Genomic DNA, 25,470 nt, shown 5'->3' on the forward strand with positions numbered 1-25,470 from the left:
AGCAAACAGTGAAATATTCGATATTCGTTTCGAATAGCCCTTCAATATTCGACTATTCGAACGAATATTGAATCCCATTATAGTCTATGGGGAAAAAATGCTCGTTTCAGGGGATCCCACTATTCAACTCAGGAGGGTCACCAAGTCCACTATGACTCCTCAGCAAATGATGACAACACCTCTGGAAAGCAACTGGGACAGCAGGGGAAGCATGCCTGGGGCATCTAACAAGCCCAAGTCACAGTTTTACCTCACTATCACAGCCTATCAACTACACACTTTCCACACTCAATACAACCTCTATGGAAAGTGGAAAAATACCTGGAAACATTCTTCCCAATTGTATGGACAGAAACCCAAATTTTACGCTAATGAAACCTTAACAAGCACCCCTTTAAAGGGGTATTTCCACGTCGCATACTCACCAGTCTTCACTGCTGTAAAATCTTCTTTCTTCCTGGTTTCTTGCATCATTTGGTGGGCGGGGTTTCACATGCAACCTGCCGTTTAGCTCCACCCCCAAATTAGCATGTAGCTCCACCCACCCATATTGGACTATGAAGTCCAGGCAGCAGCAACTCCATTCTGTGTTACATACAGAGACTGCCTGTCTCTGACATAATGAACACAATTGAATTAGCTAACTGGGAGAACAGAATACATGAAAGCAGCTCCTCTCCCCTATCTGAGAGCAGGGAGCTAGGTCACGTGGTGTAGACACAGGAATAGCTAGAAACACAGGCTGGCTCCCGTGCACTTAGCCCCTCCTCCCTCCCCCCCTGAGAGCAGCAGATACATCACTTGACTTTTGAGCTGATAAGTCAACAATGAATTGAATAAAGTAAGATAGTGGACAAACAAAGCAGTTTTGCTGAAGCAGTGTATTTAGGAAAGGTCTTACATCCACATTAACAAGCAGTATAGATAGGATCCTTGTGATGGGACAACCCCTTTAACTCTTAGTGTGTGTGTGTGTGTGTGTGTGTGTGTGTGTGTGTGTGTAGTACATCACAAGGCTGACAGACCCAACTCCAAATGCTGCAGCACAAGCAACCAGCAGTGAGCCTAAGATTGTCTCTTCTTCAAGTAAGACATAAGATTCTTTGGAACCAGAACAGGAAAACCCAGTGATTGCCATTGCAGCAGTGCCTAGGCCATTTTTCAGAGCAGTTCATTCAGAGATTGAATTGGAGAAAAATATGAACATTTACTGTGATCGAGTCTTCATGCACATTAGTGGGCATGGACAACCTAACGTAGAAGATTCTCATGCTGAGCTGGCCTCATTACTGAACAAGCAGGATAATCAGGGTTGGAAACAGCCATCAGATTTTACCGAAAGGAATCGCCCTGGGTTTGGAAAGAAGCCATCTAAATGTTGTACCTTTAATTGAGTTGAGCATTGCACCAGCAGAATGTTAGGCCCTTTGGGTGAGTTGAGCCTTTAACTAGCAGAGATTTACTTTTTGGCCCTTGGGGTGAGTTGAGCCTTGCACCAGCAGTGTTTTTTGCCCTTGTGGTGAGTTAATCCTTGCACCAGCAGTGTTTTTGGCCCTTGAGGTAAGTTGAGCCTTTAAACAGCAGTGTTTTGGGCCCTTGAGGTGAGTTGAGCCTTGCACCAGCAGTGTTTTTGGCCCTTGAGGTGAGTTGAGCCTTTAAATTGCAAAGATTTAGTTTTTGGCCCTTTGGGTGAGTTGAGCCTCTAACCAGCAGAGTTTGGGGGAATTAGGGTGGATTGAGCCTCTAACCAGCAGAGTTTGGGGGCATCAGGGTGGATTGAACCTCTAACCAGCAGAGTTTGGGGCAATTAGGGTGGATTGAGCCTCTAACCAGCAGAATTTGGGGGAATTAGGGTGGATTGAGCCTCTATTCAGCAGAGTTTGGGGGAATCAGGGTGGATTGAGCCTCTATTCAGCAGAGTTTGGGGGAATCAGGGTGGATTGAGCCTAGTAGAAGCAGAATTGTGCAACGCTGATGGTGGGGAGTATGAGGAGGAGAAGGAGGAATTGTAGAGGTTGAGTACACACATAAAACTTCATGTCGGGGTGCTTGACACTGTTGGACATGAAAATGATGGGTCTATCCAGTGGCTGTTCATTTTGATGAAAGTCAGCCGGTCAGCACTGTCAGCTGACAGCCGGCTGTGCTTATCCGTGATGATGCCACCAGCTGTGCTAAAGACCCTTTCTGATAGCATGCTGGCGGCAGGTCAGGAAAGGACCTCCAAGGCGCACAGTGCAAGTTCCAGCCACAAATCCAAGTTGGAGACCCAAAAAGTGTAGGGCGCAGAGGGATCGCAGAGGACTACATTGCTGAACTACATTGCTGAGCTGATGGCTGATCATGTACACTTTATTCCGAAGTTTCAAACAGCTTTTGCCAATAACCTGGCTGACAACTGGAAAAAATTGAGAAATAAATATAAAATTTTCAGAAAGCAATGGACATTAAAAATGATAAAACGAAGAGGCTTTATTCATCCCATCAACTTTGGAAAATTTACATACCGTAAGCCTTTGCTTTAGTTCTAACCATGCCAATGTTCTTTTTGGCACCACCAAATCCCACTAGTGTTTATTTGTGCCTCCACACAGTATAATGCCCTTTTAGTGGCCTCAGTGGTGTATAATGCCTCATTAGTGCCCCCCCTCCATTGTGGTCCCCACACAGTATAATTTCCTCCAGTGGCCACCATACAAGCAGCAAAGACAGGAGCTCAATAGTCAAGGAAAAGGATAGCTCCCTGCTTCACCATTGTAGACAAGCTCCTGCACCTGAGGCAGTGGGACTGCACCTGAAATCTGAGACTGTCCTACTGAGGACTATGTCTTCATTACCCCAACAATGAAATTGGGACAGTCTCCAAGGGTCACAATCACTGTATCCAATATAGACTTTGCATTTACAAATGATTCTGGAGCAACAGTCAATAACAGAGACTAACGCATAGGAACAATTGAAGATTCAGCCTGCCCCGCTCTGTAACCTGTTCACGCAAGAATCTTCTCTTATTTATCTCAAATACCATTATCTACTGGGAAAATATCATACTAAAGATAATGCACAAGACAAGTTCTTATATTCTGCAAGTATCCAATGGCTTTTTGGCCACCATACAGCCAAAAATGGCCTCTGTATCTTGGGATGTATCTTGGTTCTGGTGGCAGACTCCTTTTATTAACTCATACCATGTAGTCCAGTGGAGTCTAACCCCTTTTAAAAAGGGAACTTCATATAAGGTGGATTGGGATCACAGAGGGTGCAAGGAGAAAAGTGTGTTAAGTGTTTATTCACATTGGGTTGATCTTTGGGGTTCGGGGGCTAAGCCTGCTCTCCGTATAGTGATGTCACACTCGCTCTTTCCTGCCAGTGTAGTATGACATGGTTGGTAGATGCCTTCTTACCCATTTCAGTGCATGCTGTGGACATACAGCCCAGGCCGCAGCAGATGCTACTTGTTTAGTTTCATTTTTTTTTTTTTTTTTTTTTTTTTTTATGGGTTAGAGAATTGTTGCTGCACAAAAGGCACAAACAATGATCTTGCAGATAGATACAACATATCTACAAACACAGGCAGGGAGGGCTTTGTCACGGCTTTCACCAGCACTCAATAGGGGGACAGTGTGGCCAGGAGCGGCATATTTCTCAAGAGAAGAGACACATCCCCCATCTGTATTTACAGAAGGAGCTGTGAGAACAAGCTGCTGAAAGTAGTAGGTAACTAACGGCCAGTTCCCAGATATAGGTAATTCATTAGGTAGCCAGGAGGGGACCCTCTCATAATGGGTCAAGGAATTGTCTCCCAATTAGCATTGTTTACCCAATTCTCAGCATCCATTGCACATACGGTCACAGGCCTGTATTTTCACACAAGCTGCTATACAGCTAATGAAATCTGTGTGCATGTGAAGCAAAATTTGCTCTGCAGAGTGATGTAATACAGAAGTCAATACAAGGTGTTTTATCATAAGCATCCTCATCTAAGTGTCCAGGTGGTTTATATGATATAGGAACAAATGTGTTATATATATTTATATGATAGAGGGAGAGAAGCTGAGCTTTGTGATATACTGTATATAATAGAGGGAGAGAAGCTGAGCTCTGTGATGTATAGGTTTGTATGACAGGAGAGAAGCTGAGCTCTGTGATATATAGGGTTATATGATAGAGGGAGAGAAGCTGAGCTGTGTGATATATAGGGTTATATGATAGAGGAGAGAAGCTGAGCTCTGTGATATATCCTATTGTGTGTTTGGATGTTCGGATGTTTGTTCCTCAATCACAGAAAAACCGCTCCACCGATTTGGCTCAAATTTTCCACAAACATAGTTAATATACCCGATTGCACAATAGGCTACTTTTCGTCACAATAACGCACATACGTTTTTCCCAGGACCCCCACAAAACCCAAACTCACATCACTATCTCTACAATCTCACAAACTTTGGACCATAGCAAGCCCCAAAACTTCACATTCCTCTCTACAGCCTAGCCCCTAACCCCACACAATCACATTCACATATACTTCAGCACTTTTACACTAACCGTAACGATACTGCAGGAGCCGACCTGTTTCACTCTCTGGCCCAGCCATCTTTACCGACCCCCACCACTGGGAGGATCCGCGGCATCGTCCACCACACTACTCCACTGTCTTCACAGGAGCATGCGCACCTTACACACATAGACAACGTGTTGCCAGCACGCCACCATTTTGCGCCTACCGCTTACAGAGCAACACCCGGCCCACTGGCTCCAGGCCGCAACACTCCCCGACGCCACTCTCACCTCCCTGCTGTTGATGATCTATCCACCGGCCTACACAGCAACACCCGACCCACTGGCTCCAGGTCGCAACACTCCCCAATGCCACTCTCACCTCCCTGCTGTTTGCTTTTGATGATCTATCCACCGGCCCGACACTGGTAAGTGGCCATACCATTCTTGCATTGCCAGGACCTCTGGCCTGTATACTACGCAGGACCGACACCTTATGCTCCATAATAAACTTCCCCATCTCCCTCCGTAGCGTGTCTATCTACTTAGTCTCCTCCAAACACCTCTCACTAACTTGCACCGCACTTCACCCCGTTAGTATGGCCCATGCCGCTGATGTTCTTATGCCGCCTGCCATAGCCGCCGCTTATTGCCATAGCACCCCTGACTGGGCTCCGTTGCCGGCACACACCGTTCATTACAGCGCATGCCGGCGCTTTTGCTGTAGCAGGTGCCTGGGAGCCGCACGACCCACATGGCCTGCTTAACCCCCGTGATGTCCCCCATTGCTGCCCACATTCCCTACTCCGCCACCTTCTCGGAGCTGGACCGCGGCAAGCCGCTCGGCCGACATAGCCTGCTCACACCCCCGTCATGTCCCCCATGATGTTCCCCATTGTTGGCCACATTCCCTCCTCCACCGCCTTCTCTTACCTTACCGCGCCTCCGGTCTGTCCCCCGCTGCGCGTAGGCATCCTCCTCCTGATCTCCGCCGGCTGGTTACTATAGCAACCTCCGGGTCTCCCACGCCTCACACTCAGCTGCCTCTGTCCAGGCTGCTGCAGGCTATGCTACATAGCCTGCAATAGCACTGGCACAATTAGGCAATGCATTGCAATACATTAGTATTGCAATGCATTGCATTCTTTAGCACACCCCCTGCTGTTCTACAACCCTATTGTTGAAATACCTCTGTCCCAAACACAATATGTACACTTTCCACCACCGACGTATACCAGGTGAAATAAAAAATATTTTACATGCAAAAAGTCTCACGTATTCTCTAAATTACTACAAAAACAACATATCAACTTACATTTCATATCCCAGACCTTTTACACACTACTAAAACCTTGCCTTGCATTTACATACTTCTACAATCACCGCAGACGAAGTCGCGGGTACCAGCTAGTAGGGTTATATGATAGAGGTAGAGAAGCTGAGCTCTGTGATATAGGGTTATATGATAGAGGTAGAGAAGCTGATCTCTGTGATATTAGGTTTATATAATAGAGGAGAGAAGCTGAAAAAACACTTAGTTGCTTCATAGTAATGGCTTAGTTGTTTTTGAAGGGATTGTGAGGAGCATAAGGGTTGTAGTGTGTATGGGGCACAGAGTATATCTGCTAAAAAGGCGCTTGTATCAGTCACACCACGCAAGATACTTACTGACTTTTCAAAGTTATTATTAAGTAATGTGGACATTATGATAAAAATTTGCATATTAGGTATAAATTACAAAAATGCAAACCCATTTACCAGACGTTCATAGTAAGAGCATTAAATGTCACCTCAAACCCAACTAAAAAGCACTTGCTAAGACCTTAACTCTGGATAAGGCCATTATAGTTGTAGCACATGAAGCATTTTACTAATGTACAGTATGAAAAGCATGTTAAGTGATTCAGACGAAGATGTGAGAAAACAAGACATATTTTTATCCCCAGAAACTGCTCTGTTGTCTGGTATTGAAGCTTAAAGGGGCAGCCCAAGATTCCAAGTTTTTTGGATAATGAAGATCTCTCAATGGGGGTCAAACACCTGGACCATGCACTAATCAGCTGATCTGGCTGTAAATAGCTGGAAGCAGCTCCTACCTAAAGCTACTACCTAAAGAGGACCTTTCATTTCCTCATGCACATGTGGTTATATATAGAGATGAGCGAACAGTAAAATGTTCGAGGTTCGATATTCGTTTCGAGTAGCTCCTCAATATTCAACTACTCGAATCGAATATCGAACCCTATTATAGTCTATGGGGGGAAAATGCTTGTTTCAGGGGTAGGCAATGTTCGATCAAATTATACTTACCAAGTCCACGAGTGAGGGTCGGGCTGGATCCTCCGAGCAGTCCTCTCCTTTCAGCGTCCCCACGGCGTCTTCCGGCTCGTCATTCACTCTGCCAGGCATCGGGCCTGGGCAGAGCCCCCTGCGCATGCCCGCACTACAAGTGGACATGCGCAGTCGGCTGTGCCCAGGCCCGATGCCTGGCAGAGTGAATGATGAGCCGGAAGACGTTGTGGGGAAGGTGCACGGAGAAGACTTCTAAAAGTAGGAGAAGAACCAGCATTGATTGTCCGACTGTATAGCATTCGGCCAATCAATGCTGGTTCTGCTGTGAGGAAAGCCTCTCCCGAATAGTACCTATCCATAGGCTTGTACTGTGGGGAGCGTAGCAGTGGTGTTAAGGAACTGTAGCTCTGCCACCTTTCACCTTAAATAAGTGCTTATTTTAACTCTCTTTTGTACATATTTTCTTTTTCTGTCACTGTTGCTGTATCGATTTTGTATTTTTTTAAGAAGATGGATTAAAAACTAAAGTTTTATATGAATGAAGAGTGTTGCAGACCACTCCTCTCTTTATATTCTTCCAAACTGGCCCTTTATACTAGGTTCATACTAGTGTTCGGCTCTCCGTCATTTGGGTCAGATGGGGCCCGAAAGACAGAGCTGGTCCGCTAAGAAAGCGGATTCCATAGACTATAATGGGGTCCGCCAGGTGTCTTTCAGGTTTTCACTAGTTTTACACTGAGACGGGTGAAGAGAGAAATCCTCTGTGCATGATTTTTCTCTCTGCCGATTTTAGATGGAATTTGCCGCGGCTCCAATGCAGATGTGAACCTAGCCTTAGTTAAATATCTAAAATTCCTGTTGTTTCACTGGGTTTTTATTTTTTTTTACTTTTTGTATCTTACAAAACCAATGAACAAAGATAATAGTTAAAATAGTAAAAATAAACATAACTAGTAATAAAATAACTAACCCAAAAAAGATTAACTTAAAGCCAAAAATCTGTATTCTACTTAAGTTAAAAAAAAGAAATACCATTTTCTTCAATTTCTATACATACTTTAATTGTTCTACTAGAGGGTGCTATACGGGGTTTTATTTTTTTCACCTTAGGCTATTGTATTGCTGCTGCTTTAAGACAAAGGTGTATTCCTTCACTGTTCTGTCAAACTGATCTTTTATCCTTCCCCATGCTTTACCCTGCAGGCCAGTGTGCAAAGAGTGGCTACTATATATAAAACACGCTTATTATGTTAGTGCCTACAGCGCTGTACATTCTATAGTGGCTGTGCTTGGTATTGTATCTCATCCCCATTCATTTGAATGGGAACTAAGTTGCAGCATGGCCATGAATTCCCTGACATGAGAAAAGGAATTGGGGCTCAGTTCTGGAAAACCCCTTTAAAACACTGTAAGCCTAATAGGGATTTTAGATGGGTTATATGTATTTGTATGCTTGGTGCGATATATTGTACCACTGTTGTGTTGGACTTGGATGGTTTGCAGTTTAATAAAGGCTTCCATGCTAAACAAGTAAGATTTATTCAACAGCAGGCGCTTTGAAGATATAAATATAACTTTCAGCACTTCTGAAATGCAGAAGAGAAAAATGTAATAAACCTATTACTGGGTGTTGGTAGATATATGGGACTGCTCTTAAATCACAGGAATTCTGTATGTGCTATTGTATTCATCATTTATACAGTGTTCTGCCTGCACTGGTGTGGCTTTTCTCCAACTGTACATTTCAGATAGTCTTAAAGGGAGTCCAGAACCCAAAATATCAGCCCAGCCTCACAGACAGATAGGGTAGGGTCACCTTAATAAAAGTGCTTTCCGCTGGTGAATCGCTGCCTCCATTGCCGAGATATTGCTGTGTTTGTCAAATTAGCTCTTTGGAGCGATGAGGGTCTTGCCATAAAACCCCTTTAAAGCCACAAATTACTAGGTGGTTGCATGGAACTATAGTACACCGGTGTGCATGAGCACTAAAATAACAATATCTATTAATCTGTCTTTTAGATCGAAATGTCAACAATCACAGCCCAAGCGGGATCCACGCTCAACAACTTGGTCCTCAGAGCTCAAGATCTAGTCATTCTTCTACATTCCTTGCAGGTGGACAGACAAGAGTTTGTGTGCTTGAAATTTCTTATACTCTTCAGCCTTGGTGAGTATTACAGGATGCTACAAAATGCTTTAAGATCTCAGTAGTCAAATATAATTTGGAAAAAGCAACATTTGGAAGACTCATTTATTGGAGTATCGAAAAAAAAAGAGAAGCAAATTTCTTGTTGTAGTCCAATCCTGTTGCCTTTGTCATCTCTCATATAGTTCTGCCGTTCTTTGAATCCTCAACATGCTGAGGTATATTACAGTTTGTGAGAATGATTTATGTAACGTCTTGGGTATTTACTTGGTTTCATATAGCACTGCGGCAGAAGAAAAACTGCAAAAATGACCTAGCTCTAAGGGGTGGGAGAGATAGCAGTCACAACTGGGGCCTTATGCCTACGAGAGTGGTCGCACATAATAAGACACCAGTATTGTAAACAGCACTTGGTAGGTGGGAGCCTGACACACATTTTGCATTAGAGCCCAGATGCTTTAAGTGACACTTGGACCTGAAATTTTACCAAGTAGAGGCAACAATGACATGATGTAACATTGTTCCATGACATGACAGACATTATGGAATTGCAACTAGAGATGAGCAAGTAGTGTTCGATCGAGTAGGTGTTCGATCGAATACTATGGTATTTGAGATACTCGTACTTGATCGAACACTACTAGCTGTTCGAAGTTTAAGGTTCGATGCAGAACCAGTGTTGATTGGCAGAATGCTATACATTCTGCCAATCAACGCTGGTTCTTCTGTTACCTTTAGAAGTCTTCTCCATGCAGAGTCCCCGCGGTGTCTTCCAGCTGGAATTCACTCTGCCTAGGCATTCGAACCTCGGACATTTTAGTGTTTGCCCATCTCTAATTGCAACCACTGCTGTGGTATGTTTAAAGCTGGCACATCAGGCAATGTCTGCCATGTGGCCCAAGTCCACCAAATGAACTATTTCCCTCCAGTCTAGCATCAATGGTTAGACCAGCAGAAATGGTCCATAAGCTGCTATGTCATGGGGAGTATTCTGCCCTAGAAACATTCTGTTGTGTGGGAACCCAAAACATATACCTTCTCTCCATCCCACATGGGGCATTACTTACAGGGACTCGATGTAAAGTATGTACCAATATCTTCCAAATGTCATGGGCCATTTATACTGATGGCTTCTTATTTAGTATAAGTGCCCCATTGCCAATGGTAACCAGACCTGCTTGATGCTGCAGCTCCTGCTTATATCTTTGATATCAAGTTCATCATAATCTACTGGGGGAAAAAAAAAAAAAGAAAAGAAAAGGAATGAAAGCGCTGTATCTCTCAGGATTTATCATCATAGGCTGTGGGAGGACAGGGAGCAGATTACACAGCGCAGTCTAAACGGAGTCTACAGACAGTATGTGATAGCTCACTCACTACAAGTTAATAAGAACTGAGTAATAACTTTATCAAGAGCTGAAAAACACCCCAAAGCAAATAAAAAGAATAAAAAAAAAAAACCAAAACATTTGGACATTCTTTGGACCAGGCACTATAGTTAGGTGAATGTATTTGTGTACAGTTGTCCTAGAAATAAACTTATAAAAATAGCAAAATAAATCCTATAAATAAATAAATAAATAATGAAGATTAGGGATAGTGGGGAAAAATATTTTAAGAAATACAACTGTCAGGCTAGACAGATACATAGACACTTTGATAAGTCTGGCACAGTTTAGGACTATCTAGTCTAAAAATTGGACACTATTAGTAAATCTGCCCCCAGTGCCATTATTTTATGTAGTGGTGTCTTTTTCTACTTGCCTAGAGTGTTTTTTTGGTTCAAGGCTAAGGCCCCAACGTTGCGAAAATACAGCTTTTTTTTGTTGCAGATTTTGCTACGTTTTTTTGAGCCAAAGTCAAGAATGGCTGCAAAATGAATGGGAAATATATAGAAAGTTCTTATACTTCCCCCTTATGCTCCATACACTTCTGGATTTGGCTCAAAAAGGTGCAGCAAGAAGTGTAGCAAAAAATGTTGGCTATCCGCAATGTGGGGCCTCAGCCTAAAGCCCATGTAGCAAAACGCAGCAAAAAATTCGGCAGAAACGCATTGCATTGTTTTCTGCAGCATTTTTCATTGCATTTCCGCTGAGTTTTCCTATGTGGACTTTCTGCCCTTATTATACCTTACATTTTTTGCCGCAGCCTTTCCACATTAGCAAAAATGCTGCATTTTCCAATGTCAGGCTCAGTCTTTTGTTTTTCCAATCACAGAGTGTACTGGACGTAGCAATTTTTTTCCTATAAGAAAGCTGGCATAGAGGGATTGATAAATCTCCTCCATGAATTCTATGCAGTTTTTTACAAATCCAAAATAACTCAAAAAAGTAACTCCAAAGTGTCATCTGCGGTGATTTCATGTATTTTATTACTATTGTGTAATTCTCCATACAGATGGTACTAATCCCCGATGCTTCTAAACAGGTACATTTTATTGCATTTTTAAAAGGTGCACGATCAAAACTTACTGTATGTCCTATGCACAGGATAGGTAATAAGTAGAGATGAGCGAGTAGTATTCGATGGAGTAGGTATTCGATCGAATACTACGGTATTTGAAATACTCGTACTCGATTGAACACTACTAGCTGTTCGAAGTTAGGATTCGATGCAGAACCAGCGTTGATTGGCAGAATGCTATACATTGCCAATCAACACTGGTTCTTCTCTTACCTTTAAAAGTCTTCTCCCTGCGCAGCGTTCCCGCGTCCTCTTCCGGCTCTGAATTCACTCTGCCAGGCATCGGGCCTGGGCAGAGCCGACTGCGCATGCCCGCGCATGCGCAGTTGGCTCTGCCTAGGCCCGATGCCTAGCAGAGTGAATTCAAGGCCGGAGGAGGACGCGGGGACGGTGCGCAGGGAGAAGAATCCAGCCCGACCCTCACTCATGGACTTGGTAAGTAGAATTTGATCGAATGTTGCCTACCCCTGAAACGAGAATTTCCCCCCATAGATTATAATGGGGTTCGAAACCCATTCAAACAGTGTGCGGCTGTTCGAATCGGATTTCGAACCTCGAACATTTTAGTGTTCGCTCATCTCTACTAATAAGTATGGAATTTCTGGGAGTCCCACCAATTATGAGATCAGGGTTTGTGTTGTTACTTTCAACCATCAACTGATGTATCACTGAAGAATCTCATACTCTGTATTGCCATCATCTTCCTCAGTAAAGAGGAGTGGTGGGCAGCTTTGGGTGACATGCAGGGGTTGATGTGTCTGAGCAGCTGCCCACTATGCATGCCTAACCATCACGGTCACCAAATGTGGGACCCCAGAAATGAGACTTAGACACTATTATCCTGAGGATAGGTAATAGTGTCCGGGTCTGCGCCACACTCCACACCTTGCTTCCCTTTGGTCTTGGCCAGAAATAACTGGTAGTGCCTGCTCCTCCAATGAATGGCCTCAGTTGTCACCCACCTCAGCCTCTGATTGACTAAACAGGGATTTTTCAACCATTTCCTGCTGTGTTGGGACAGAAGCATGGCATACTGATCAGAGGATAATTTTTTTGTAATTTGTAGCCCCTCCACATATTTTTTTGTTATACCTGAGAAGCCCCTTTAATACTATAATGCTTTGTCTTTTACTATAGAGTTCCTATTTCAGTTTGAAAAAAAATTACTGGAACTAGAATTAACATTGACTATATATACAGTAAATGGATATATATCCATTTGCATCAGTTTTCTTCCCTTTCATGTATCTGTAAAATAGATCCATTAAAGGGATCCTATCATTGGATACCCTTTTATTCTGAGTAACATGTAGGAATAGCCTTAAGAAAGGCTATTCTTCTCCTACTTTTAGATGTCTTCTCCACGCCGCCCTGTTCAGTAGACATCTGGGTATTCTTTGGTATGCAAATGAGTTCTCTCGCAGCACTGGGGGTGTCCCCAATGCTGCGAGAGAAATCTCCAGTACCACCTCTGTCTTCTTCTGGAACGCCCTCTCCCTGTGTCTTCTTCCATCTTGGGTTTCATTCTTCTAGGCCTCAGGCAGAGCCCACGGTCACAAGAAAATGGTCGTTTACACCAGCTTACTGTGTAAGCGGCAACAAGAAAATGGCTACTTACACAGCTTACAGAGTAAGTGCCACTTTCTTGTGGCTGTGGGCATTTGCAGTCGGCTCTGCCCGAGGCCCGATGGCATAGCCGACTGCGTATGCCTAGAAGATTGAAATTCAGGAAGGAAGAAGACACAGGGAGAGGGCGTTCCAGAAGAAGATAGAGGTGGCACTGGAGATTTCTTTCACAGCATTGGGGACATCTCCAGTGCTGTTTGAGCACTGGGGACTGCCCCCAGTGCTGCGAGGGAACTCATTTGCATACCAAAGAAAACCCGGGTTTCTACGGAACGGCGCGGCGGAGAACACATCTAAAGGTAGGAGAAGAATAGCCTTTCTTAAGGCTATTCCTACGAAGTTAGTCAGAAAAAAGGATATCCAATGATAGGATCCCTTTAAACGGATGATGTGTGAATGACTGGTTAGCCTGGGCAAGAAGCATTCTAGGCAAACTGGATTCTATCAATGAGCTAGGTGAGTTTTCCAAGAAGTTTGGTCGAACCCAAGATTTTCAGGATGCATCATCCATGAATTATCAGACCCCAGTGTATAATGCATCATCCATGGTTTCTTCAGACCCGAGCGTATAATGCTTGGAAGACTCAAGGGAAACTGGTAAAAAATAAGCAGCTCATAAGTTTGCCTTTCCCCACCTCTCTGGGCTCCATTGCAGCATTTGGTCTTCTTTCCCATTTTGGGTTATGTCAGTGGCCCTGAGGTATCCCCCTGAAGCCTGTGACTGGGCCTTAGCAGTCACGTGAGGCACAATAATGTCATAACGCTTGCAAGGCAAGAACACTCCAGGAAAGATGAATGGACGCCACAACAGAGGCCCAGAAAAGAAAGTCTTATCTCACAAGGTTTGCCCATTGCTACTTGTTACATCCTCCAATGCTGAGGGGGTGAAGTATGACACAGGGTTTCTTTGAATCTCTGTGTCATACATTGCCCCCACACTCCTAGGCCCTGCTCGAGGACACAGCATGAGTCCACAATGTTCTGTAGTCAGTGCATTCTCCTCTGCTGCATCAGAATATACTGTACATCAGTAAGTGTACTTGCCTTCTTTCCCATTGTTTGTGTATATTTAATGGGGCAGATTTATTACGACTAGCACAGGGAACTAGTGAATTATGAAGAGGCTTTGGACAGAGATCTAACCCAGGATTTAGGAATTGGTGTAGATTTGACTATTATTCACACCAGAAAACTGATGTGAGTTGTAATAAATATGTCAGGCCGAGATATCCCTCCTCACAACCCACATTTACCGAAGCACAGAATGGGGGTTTCAGCACACGTTGGCGCAATAAAGAGCCTCGTGCCAAATGTGATAAATGTGATAAATTCCTCCCAATCTGCTCTTACTTTGTTGATCACCGTAAACTTGTTCCGCATACTGACCATATAGTATTAAAGAATAGGAATCTCAAACACAGCTGTGCCTTTAAGGTAAATATTTTTTAGTGGTATTTGCGGTGCAATATTTATGAATGTTTGTTCCAAAATAGACCATGTTTCCAACACTCTGTCCAAATCTGATTGTGAGGGGAACCACAGATACGGTGTCGGCACAACATTGCTGTTGATCCTCGTCTCGGAATTAGAGTAGCAGATAGATTGCAAAATGTACGTCACTCGGGTTCTATTAAGCCTGTCACTCCACGGGAACGAGAGATTTCTCATCGCCGCAGAGTCTCTGACCAATCCTGCTTAGACTATTTCACACATTTGTTTGCCTCGTAGACAAAATAGAATGAGATGGTCCGGGTCAAGTAGTATAAGGGTAAAGGATGGAAAATTTTCGCAGCTCCATTTATTCATTCTGCTTGATGAGTTCATTGCTTAATTCAAGTGGCTTATGGGGAGCGCAATTCAAGTTTTATCTTTTACACGTTTCATTGTTTTCAGAAATGTTTCAAATATCTTATGAACTTAAATGATAGTATGTATTATACTCCAGAGCTGCATTTATAAGTCTGCATAGTGCTAGGCTGAAATCTCCCAGGGTTCCTTGTTGGCTCAATCTCTGCACAATCTTCTGATAGGATTATCGGAAGTGTAATATTTACACCAGGCATTGTACAGTGATAAAATGTTACTTGTATAGCATAGAAGGTTATGTTCTCAATTATATTGGGACCTTCCATTGAGTTTTCTTTATATAATTCTAACTTATAGTTATAAATGATAATAATATTAGTTATAATTTTATAAGGGGAAATTGCTCACTGAGTTCTAACAAAAATAAGCAAGGTTGTCCTTCCATGTATTACAAGGACGTAGTGGCCGTAGTGGCAACAGAAAGTAAAATAACCTACCAATAGCAGCTTTCCAGAAAAATTAGAGGTTTTAGATTTACATCCAATCACATTTCAGATCAGAAGGTGTCAACTAGGGTTGAGCGAGCATGTTCAGAAAAGATCGGATTCCGATCGGCGATCGAGAAAATTTCACAATCGCGATCGGAATTCCGAACACGATCTTTTTAGGTGGGATCGAGATCGGTAGTATTTCCCACAATGCTTTGCTTAGCCTTCACACTGAGTATATAGTGTATACTCAGTGTGAAGGCTCCGCTGCAGTTCCATAGGAATGAATGGAAGCAGCCGGCACACAGCCTTAACCCCCGCGCGCCAGCTGCCTCCATTCATTCAAATGGGAGACTAAAGTAACATCTCTAGTAGCTACTTACCTCCAGAAATGGCTGCTCCGGTCCCAGTGTTCTTCTTCGCCTCGCTGCTGCTCTTCTCGCCTCGCTGCCCCCGCCTCCCAGGTTAGTGTTTAAAGAGCTAGGATGGCGGGGCTTGTGGCTTAGGAGAGTGTGGGTGGGTACAGGGCGGGGAGATGTGATGTCTCCCCTCCCAGTACCCGCCCACACTCTCCTAACCCGCCCACACTCTCCTAACCTGGGAGGCAGGGGGCAGCGAGGCAAGAAGAGCAGCGTGGAGCGGCAGTGGGGCGAAGAAGAACACCGGAGCTGCCATCTCTGCAGGTAAGTGGACACCAGGGGGGACTAAGGAGCCAGAGGATTAAAATAAAATCCTCTGGCTACTTAGTGATTCACTACACAGCGTGGATTCTAACAATTAAAGCGTTCAATTGTTAGATTCCATGCTGTATAGTGAATAGGATTGCTTTTAAAATCCGATCTCCGATTAATAAAAAAAATCCCATTGACTTGCATTGGGATCGGAATTGGGATCGAGATCGGGTTCGAATGAAAAATGATCGGAAATCGGATTTTAAAATTGATCCTGAAAAGTCAAGATCGGCTCAACCCCAGTGTCAACCTCAATGTTTGCATCACCGTTATCTTGTTAAAGGCTCTGTTGTGGCGTCCATTCTTTTTTCCTGCCTTACAAGCGTTAGGATCTAGAACAACCTATTGCCGGGTCACCGAGGCACTGCAGGTGTTTTCTCATAAGGCTGAAAGAAATAAATGTTTGTCATCAGAATTGGTCTAGCTCTCAATAAGAGAAATAAAAATAGTCTTCCAGTGATGCTACAATTCAATGGCTAACTGAAATAAAGGAAAGAATGTTATTCAGCAAGCTTTCAAGGCATCTTAGATCTCTTCATCTTAAAGTTGAATGCTTGCTGTTTAACCTCATTTCTTTCATTGCAGTTAGCCATTAGTAGGTATAAGACTATTACTGAGCGCATTAAGATGCAACAGTGAATGGTGAGGTGGAGTTTTGGAAACCCTTTGACAAATGTCATGGACATGAAGTGCAGAGCCAGTATATCTTTTCTGCAACTCTTTCACCTTACACAGAGCTTCATAGTTTCTTTAAAACTGGCAACAGTTGTGGATACAAGAGGATCTAGAGACTTTGGGTCACATTGCATTGCACACCCACTGGTGTAAAATAGTAGAAGAGTGATCCATAAGCCAACACATGATCTGCTCCGTTACAGTCTAAGTCCTATAGTGTATTGTATGAACTTGCTTCATAACAAATGGTCTCTGTTTTTGGGAAGGACGTGTGCTCTGCAGGCCTCTCCACTCTTGAGCTCAGCTTAGTAGGAACCTAAGCAGGGTCTTACATGTTATCTTGACCATCTTTCTCTCTCTAAGTTCTAGGTCACCTGCACCACCTTAGCTTGTCCAATTTGGTTGGGCCCGTCTCTCCTTAGGCCATTCTAAAGTCTACCATAATTCACACCTCAGAAGCTGTTTGACCTAACATGGTCCCTGGCAGTGCCCTGATTTCTCTGGCCGAGTTACTTATGCTTCACCTGACACAGTAGTGGGAATTTATCAATCCCTTTACATCAGTTTTCTGGTGTAGAGGGAAGATATTTTAGCATGCAGGACTCTTTCTTGTATAAAACATGCATCACAACCCCCTTTCTGAGCCTCATTTGCCAAATTGTGCACCTCTCCCAATATATTTATCATTACTCATGCAAATTTTCTGGCGTGAGTTATATTGGAAGTTATGGCACTTCCTAACAGAGCCTCTTTATAAATCAGTTGTGCCCTGCGCCAGTCATGACCTTTATTAAGACTGGTGGATGAAATCTGTCCCACTCTGTCTCTAGGCGCCAAACTGGTCAAGGATGATATTAAGGGTGTCTTCTACCTCTCGGTGAGCATAGTGCAACATTTTCTCACTGTTCCCTTTAATGTAAGAGTAGGGTTCCCAAGCAATGGACCCTGTGATTAATATACACTTGTTCTATATGTTATCTTACTATCTGAAGGCACATACAAAAGGTACAAAATGTTGTCAGGAGCAAAATAAACCACACAATAACAAACGCACAAAAACATTAAAAAGTTTGCCACTCATTGTGCACTCCATTACACTGTCAAACTTTTTTCTTTTGACATAAAAATCAATAATCCATTAAAAAAAACCAGTGCAAGAGTAACCGGAGGCATGTAAACATGCTGTAAACTTAGAAACAATTGTATTATAAACAAAGCCTTGTTCATGGAAGGCAAAGGACACGGTATTATCTGTCATCAGTATGTAGAAAAAAACTATAATGTTGTACGACTGAAACAAAGGAATATATATATTCAATAAAAGCATCACCTGGAGAAGCTTTGACTGCACCATACAGACGCAAATCCCTATTAGCTCTTAGCCTATAAAATGGTTCTTGTTAGCAATAGTTTGTAAAAAGTTCTTAAAGGGTAGATTATAATCCTTGGTTGTAGATAAAGGGGTTGTCTAATTTCAGACAAATATTGTTTGTATAATGTAAAGTTGTACAATTTTCCAATATACTTTCTGTATCAAATGTGGTTTGCTAGATCTTCGCTTGCTGTCATTCATTCTGCTTACGCTGGACTATAATGGGGTCCATTGGTTTTCTGCCTGAAAAATGTGAAAAGTCCCACATTTATCAAGCGGAATAGGGAACAGAATCCCCAAATGTAGAGCGAGTGCTAGTGTGAACCTAGCTTTAGTTCCAGTGGATAAACACCAGTCTATGGTCATGTGATGGACACATCAGAAAAGTAATGTGGAAAATCAGTGGTCACCTTCATAAAGTGTATTAAAGGATTTTAAAAGAGGACGGACATCTCCATTAAAGCCATGTTTTAGTTACATTAGAAGTGCATCATGGGCAATATCCAACAGTTGCAATTATCTGGTCTGTCTGTGTTTGTGCAGGTTTTCTTGAGGTCCTATAATATTCTTTCCACAGACATTTGCCATCTTATGTATTGGTGTCTGTGTGTGTCTGAGATCGGGAACTTAGATTGTGAGCTCCATTGTGGACAGGGTGTAATGTAATTTCAGGCATACTCATAAAATATCTATTGACTAAGATACTCATACATATGCCCACCTGATACATGTTCCTAAACAGGGGTAATAGGGATAGGTGAGAAGGCTGGTCGTCCTTGTCCACCCCCAACATCTGATACAAATCAATGTGTATTGCCAGACATAGTGATGACAGTCACAATGGTTCACACTAGCGATTGGGGATCTAAAAAACAAAGAGCTGGTCTGCTTACAAAAGCAGTTATTCACGGACACCATAGACTTTAATGCAGGACTTTTCTCCCTGTTGATTTTAGGTGGAATCTGTGGTGGATTCTCCTATAGAGATGTCAGCCTAGCCTTAGTTCATAGTGATATTCTGCTTGGAAATGTGTTCTTTTCATTTCCTGTAACTGTTGAGTACTGAACATTTCTGCTCCAGAGCCTTTATCTTAGGCAGTCACTTCCTGATAACATGGTCGTCAGTATATCTGAGAATTTCTCCAGGAGATTACAATTTATATCAACACAATTAATGGGATAATTCCTTTTTAACCACTTAGGGTTGTAGCCAATTGTGGCACTAATGTCTTAAACCAATGTTTTTCCTTACTGCATTCCTCCAATATCTATAACTATCATTGTACTGTACATACAGTATAAGGTGCTGTTCACATTTGCATGGCTGTATTTTTGTTAGTTATAACTAGAGATGAGTGAGTAGTATTCGATCGAGTAGGTATTCAATAGAATACTATGGTATTCAAAATACTCGTACTCATTCGAATACTATCGCTATTCGCAGTAAAGATCCGATTCAGAACCAGTGTTGATTGGCCCGACTGCTATACAGTGTATAGCATTCGGCAAATCAACGCTGGTTCTGCATCAGGCTCATCTTTGCTAGTCGGGAGAGCTGGCAGCTTGCTGTTATGCGGGAACTGACTTTTTCTCATAGGAATGCATTGACCAGCGTTGATTGACCAGTGTACAGCATTCGGCCAATCAATGCTGGTTCTGCTGGAGGCTCGTCTGTGAGCAGGCGGAGTCTAAGATCGAACCACAACAGTCTCCATTGTGGTCCGATCTTAGACTCCGCCTCACCACAGACGAGCCTCCTGAAGAACCAGCGTTGATTGACTGAATTGTATAGAATTCTGGTCAATGGTCAATGCATTCCTATGAGAAAACGTCAGCTCCTGTATAACTGCAAGCTGACAGCTCTCCCGATTAGCAAAGACGAGCCTGCTGCAGAACCAGCGTTGATTTGCCGAATACTATACAATGTATAGCATTTGGCCAATCAATGCTGGTTCTGCAGGACGAGTAAGAGCCAGTTCACATTAGCGCTTGCCTCCTGTCCGGAAGGAGTCCACAGGAGGACCCCCCCAAACAGAATATCAGCGCAACTGCAAGCGCTGTGCAGTTAAAGTGGATGGACCCCATAGACTATAATGGGTTCCATGCGCTTTAACTGCACAGTGCTCCTCCTAAACACTCTCCTGCTACTCGCGGACTTGGTGACTCTCCTTTAGTCAAATAGTGGTTTCCCCTGACACGAACATATTTTTTCCTATAGACTATAATGGGATTCAATATTTGTCGAGTAGTCGAATATTGAGGCTCTACTCGAAACGAATATCGAATCTCGAATATTTCACTACTTGCTCATCTTTAGTTATAACTGAACCAGATTAATTTGTCTAATAATAATAAATTTTATTTATATAGCATCAACATATTCCGCAGCGCTGTACAATTTGTAGGGTTCAAATACAGACAGAAAGATACATTACAAAGAAAGTCATTTCACACAATGAGACTGAGGGCCCTGCTCGCAAGAGCTTACAATCTATGAGGTAGAGGGGATGACACAAGAGGTAGCAGGGGCGGCATTGCTTATGCAGAGGTCAGAGGTATGATGAACCATTAAAGGGGTTTTCCAGAATAAAGTTGTATTTTTTAATTAGTCCAGGGGAGGTGAAAAAAACAGGAAAACCTTAGAAAATCCCATATTCTCCTGTTCCCAGTTCTCCAGTACCTTCCTGCGCTTTTTGGCTCTGCAGCTCCATTGGTGGGCTATGGAAGGGTCATTTGACTGCTGAGGTCAGCAGAAGGGACCTGGGACATCAAAGTTGGCGAGGAATTTTGCAAAAGAAGACCGCTGAGCAGCAGGATCGGACAGCGATGGAAGGCACCAGGGACAGGTGAGTATGGTGATTTCAAAATTTTTTTATACCTCCCCAGGCCTAATTAAAAAAACAAAAAAACAAACCTCCTTAACTTATAATAGCGTCTTTGAGTTTCTATTGTTCCTCCTACTATTTTGGTCAAATCTACTATGAAGTTTCAAAAAAAACAAACAAAAAAAAACAAACAAAACTTTTTACTCATTATTTTCATCATACAGTGTCAGGTTTCATACACACATCTAAGCGTACCATCCAATGCTCCTCTGAGGGGCCCGTTCCGTTCTGGTGAAAATTGAACAGGTCCTATTCTGCTCTGTGTCATCAGGACAGAACAGATAGGAACCCCCCCATAGAGGTGAGTGTATCTCGAAATGCACTCTGATGTCACTCCGAGGGTCATCCGACTGCATTCGGCTGCAAACTCTGCCCCATATCAGATGCACACTTGTTCGTGTGCATAGGGTCTAACGTAGCTTCTTAACGTTATACTACGGGTTTTTATGATTATGGTGACACCAAATTTCTTTGTACATATTTTGGGGACGTTTTGTAATTTTTATTAAATTTTAAACATTTTTGTTTGAAAAAAAAAAGGAATCTTACATGCGCAATATGAGGAATGGTTAAACGTCTTATCGCAGTGAATATTTTGTGTTTTGTTTGCTTATATGGCGACAGGGATTTTATTTTTTTATTTATTTTTACTGGATAATCTTTTGGATATTTCTTAATATATAAAATATAATATTTTCTACAAAGTATAAATATTTAAGTAGCAATTAATAAAAAAAAATTTTGGTATTTTTTTTAGGTATTTTTTTTAGGTACATAAAGAGAACACAATTATTTTATGTACTATTTACACTTATAGTGAAATAGTAAATTATATACTTTCAGATATTTTTTATTATACATTTTTATTGCATAAAATGCTAAAACAGTGGTAGAAACAAATGCCTATGTAGTATCCCCTCTTTTACTATCCCCATATACTGATGCAGTACATAAGTTATATCAATTAGAGTAAAAAAAAAAAAAAAAAAAAAACACTAGCAAGTTATAATTCCAATAATGTTCATAAACAGGATCAGGTCTACAGTGAGTCCACATTGAAGAAATTTTTTTGCTTTCTCTTCCTGTGATAGAACAGTACACCGGACATGAGAATGCAGATATGAACATAGCCTAGTATTCACCAGCAGATGGCAGGTAGCATTATATACAGACTGGTGAAACATGCAGAGGAGCAAAGCAAGAAGTGAGAGGAGGTATAATTCTTTCTTGTGAACATCTGCAGGGTACGTATACGTATGGATGCTTAAAGGGGCTATGACGTTATGTACACTTTTCCCCTTTCCAGTGATCAGGAGTATGGGGGACCATAAGCCACCTGAAATCATTCTTGTGAATGGAGCGCTAGCAAGACCGATGCTCCATTCACTGCTATGGAGCTGCCGGAACTGTAACCTCTGACAGTGTCCATAGCCCCATAAAAGTACACAGGCGCTCTATTAACAAAGAAATATTAAGGGAATTTTTGGGACCCTCTCCTTCTTTATTGATTACGGACTGGGAGTCAGGCTCCCATCGATTAGGGAAGGTAAGTATCAGTGTTTCTTATTTTTCTGCTCCTAAAGAGACCCCAGAGTATAATAATAGTACTTCTGGTTTTTACCAAACCAGTTCAATATGAAATTAAACGTGGTAAATAGAGATGAGCGAGTACTGAAATATTTGATATTTGTTTCGAGTAGCCCCTCAATATTTGACTATTCGACCGAATATCGAATCCCATTATAGTCTATGGGGAAAAAATGCTCATTTCAGGGGAAACCACAATTCGACTAATGAGAGTCACCAAGTCCACAATGACACCCCAGGAAATGATACTAACACCTCTGCAATGCAACTGGGACAGCAGGGGAAGCATGTCTGGGGGCATCTAACACACCCAAGTCCCAGGATTACCCCACTATCACAGCCTATCAACTAGACACTCCAAGCTCAAAATGGAAAGTGGAGAAAAACTTGGAAACCTTCTTTCCTCTACATTAGTATGGACAGAAAGACAAATTTTAAGCTAAAGAAACATTGGCATGCACCCCTTTAAATCACGAACCCATGACAACCACAGATCGCATGCGCAGTCGTCTCTGCCCAGGCCCGATGCCTGGCAGAGTGAATGACGAGCCGGAAGACGCCGCGGGGACGCTGCAAGGAGAAGACTGCATGGAGGAGCCAGCCCGACCCTCACTCGTGGACTTGGTAAGTGTAATTTGATTGAACGTTGCCTACCCCTGAAACGAGCATTTTCCCCCTATAGACTATAATAGGGTTCGATATTCGATTTGAGTAGTCAAATATTGAGGGGCTACTCGAAACGAATATCGAACCTCGAACATTTTACTGTTCGCTCATCTCTATTTTTTAAACCTCCCCTGGACCTCCACCTCTGAAGAGACTCCACAGTGTAATAATGTCACTTTTAACTTTGACATAACTTCATCTGTGTTTGACTTAGAGAGCTAGAAATGAATAGGTTCATAGGAACCCTAAGACTATTCTATGCAATGTTTAAGCCAACTTAAAGTCTGGTTCTAACATAACGAACCCAAAACCAATCTTCAGAGGTTTGTCCATATCTATCAATGACTTAAAAAGTCTGGACCATTTATAGTTTTTTGCTAAATTATTTCATCCATACTGAATACAGTGACCATTGCTTCCCTTGGTGGCATTACTATGAATGACACAACAACCATGTTGGGTGACATTCTGTCTATATGGAGAATGTGTTATACAGTAGTTTCTCATTGAAGCTCTATCTGGTGTAAACCTTTAGTAAGGTTTTACCAAGTTTTTTTTTTTTTTTTTTTTTTTTTCTATGATGTAACTTGATGGAACAATTTCTAAATAGGCCAATACTCATAAGAGCAAAGTCAGCAGAAATTATCCATTTTATTGGGACCAGCCAACTCTCCAACAACACATTGTGTTGGGGGATATAGACGCATCTGGCATGTTGAATCTTAATAATCCAGGACTTTGTTCTCAGGAAAGAAAAGCGGCCACCAGAGGTGCCTCCTGTTACCCCATCGAGTACACATATGCTCGTCCATAGCAAATGTGTAGAGGGGAAAAGGATGGCTATTGAAGAAGTATGGACACCTTTACACTATAGAAATTTAGTCTCCTGAGGATTTGTCAGCAGAATACCTCTTTAGCGGGAAATGGCTAATTATCCACTTGAAGCGTCACCGGGTGATACAAGATCAGTTAGTCAGAATACAATGAGTCAATTAAGAAAATAATGTATTACATCTAGCGCAATTCATGTGTGGGGAGAAACACTGCAAACAAAGTCTTAACAGGCATATTCATTAAATTGCTGATTGAAGTGAAGAATAATGGCCTCAGATTGACACATTATTCCTGCAAAGTGTGTGCATACATGTCTTTATTCTCCATATCCGGAAGGCACTCTCTGTAATTTACGTTGATTTATTTATTTTTTTAATCTAGAAATATGTTTAAAGAGTGTAATGTATTGTGTGACATAGGGGTTCATCTAGAGAGAGTTCCTGTGATTTGCGCCATCTCCTTATTAGAATGGCTGCCATGTAATACTGCATTTTTCTGGGGGTTTCAGTAGCCAGACTGCGGCCATCCGCTGATCGCTGTGCTGGCTGAATTTCAGAAGCATATTTTTTAAAGCAACTTGAGACACAAACTATAAAAATTGTATAACTTTATTAATAAATATCACATCAAACAATACATAAACAGACAAGGGAGACACACATAGGAAAAAAGATAAATTTCCCCATAGAGTAGCGGCGGAATACCAAAAACCCTCCCACCAGTCAAAGACTGAGTCTAACCCCAATATATAGTATAGAAATACAAGAACAATACGTCACAAAAAAGAGGAATATAATCCCCAATTAGATACTTAGTATTACATACCAATCATAGGCCAGGGGACTAATCTTCCCCAGTAAAGAGGCATCCCAAATAGGGTCACCTTAATACATACCCGTAGGTGTAGACATATTCTCCGTGGATACCAATGTATTAATGGAGAAAACAGCAGGGGGGACTCAGTCAGAGGCTGGTAGGACTGTGGGAAACGCCTGACGCGCGTTTCGCCTTCACTCGGCTTCGTCAGGAGGCTAAATAACACTAGACCAGAGCGCGGTATATATAACCAAAAATAAGCACAGATAATAAGAATCACCTGCTCAGCTAAGTTCCATTCGTCTCTCTCCCCCTGATCCGGCCGGTCGTCAACTGCGCATGACCGCGAGTCACCAATGACGTCATCACGTACGCGTAACGTGACGACGTCATTGTGCTCCAAAGATGTTTAAATAAAGTTTGGCCGGACGCGCACGCGTACACGCGCCTGCCACATATATTGTATATAAACGGCCACAAAGACGAACCGCCGTATAAGCAGAAAATAGCTGGGGCACAGAAGACAACGAACGAATATAATCACACTCAATGACTCAAGGTATCTAATAGAATGCACAATGTATAG

The 25,470-nt window shown here is 42.4% G+C and overlaps 1 protein-coding gene across 1 annotated transcript in view; it reads left to right on the forward strand.

Moving 5' to 3' along the window:
* The window catches only part of NR5A1 (nuclear receptor subfamily 5 group A member 1), a 100,806-nt gene that overhangs the window by 59,104 nt on the left and 16,232 nt on the right, over positions 1–25,470 (forward strand). Inside the window, exon 5 of the mRNA XM_075259382.1 lies at positions 8,809–8,956. Within this exon, the coding sequence (XP_075115483.1) occupies positions 8,809–8,956 (148 nt within the window). The remainder of the gene's footprint in view (positions 1–8,808; positions 8,957–25,470) is intronic.

Source organism: Leptodactylus fuscus, chromosome 11 (genome assembly GCF_031893055.1).
Source record: "Leptodactylus fuscus isolate aLepFus1 chromosome 11, aLepFus1.hap2, whole genome shotgun sequence".
NCBI lineage: Eukaryota > Metazoa > Chordata > Amphibia > Anura > Leptodactylidae > Leptodactylus > Leptodactylus fuscus.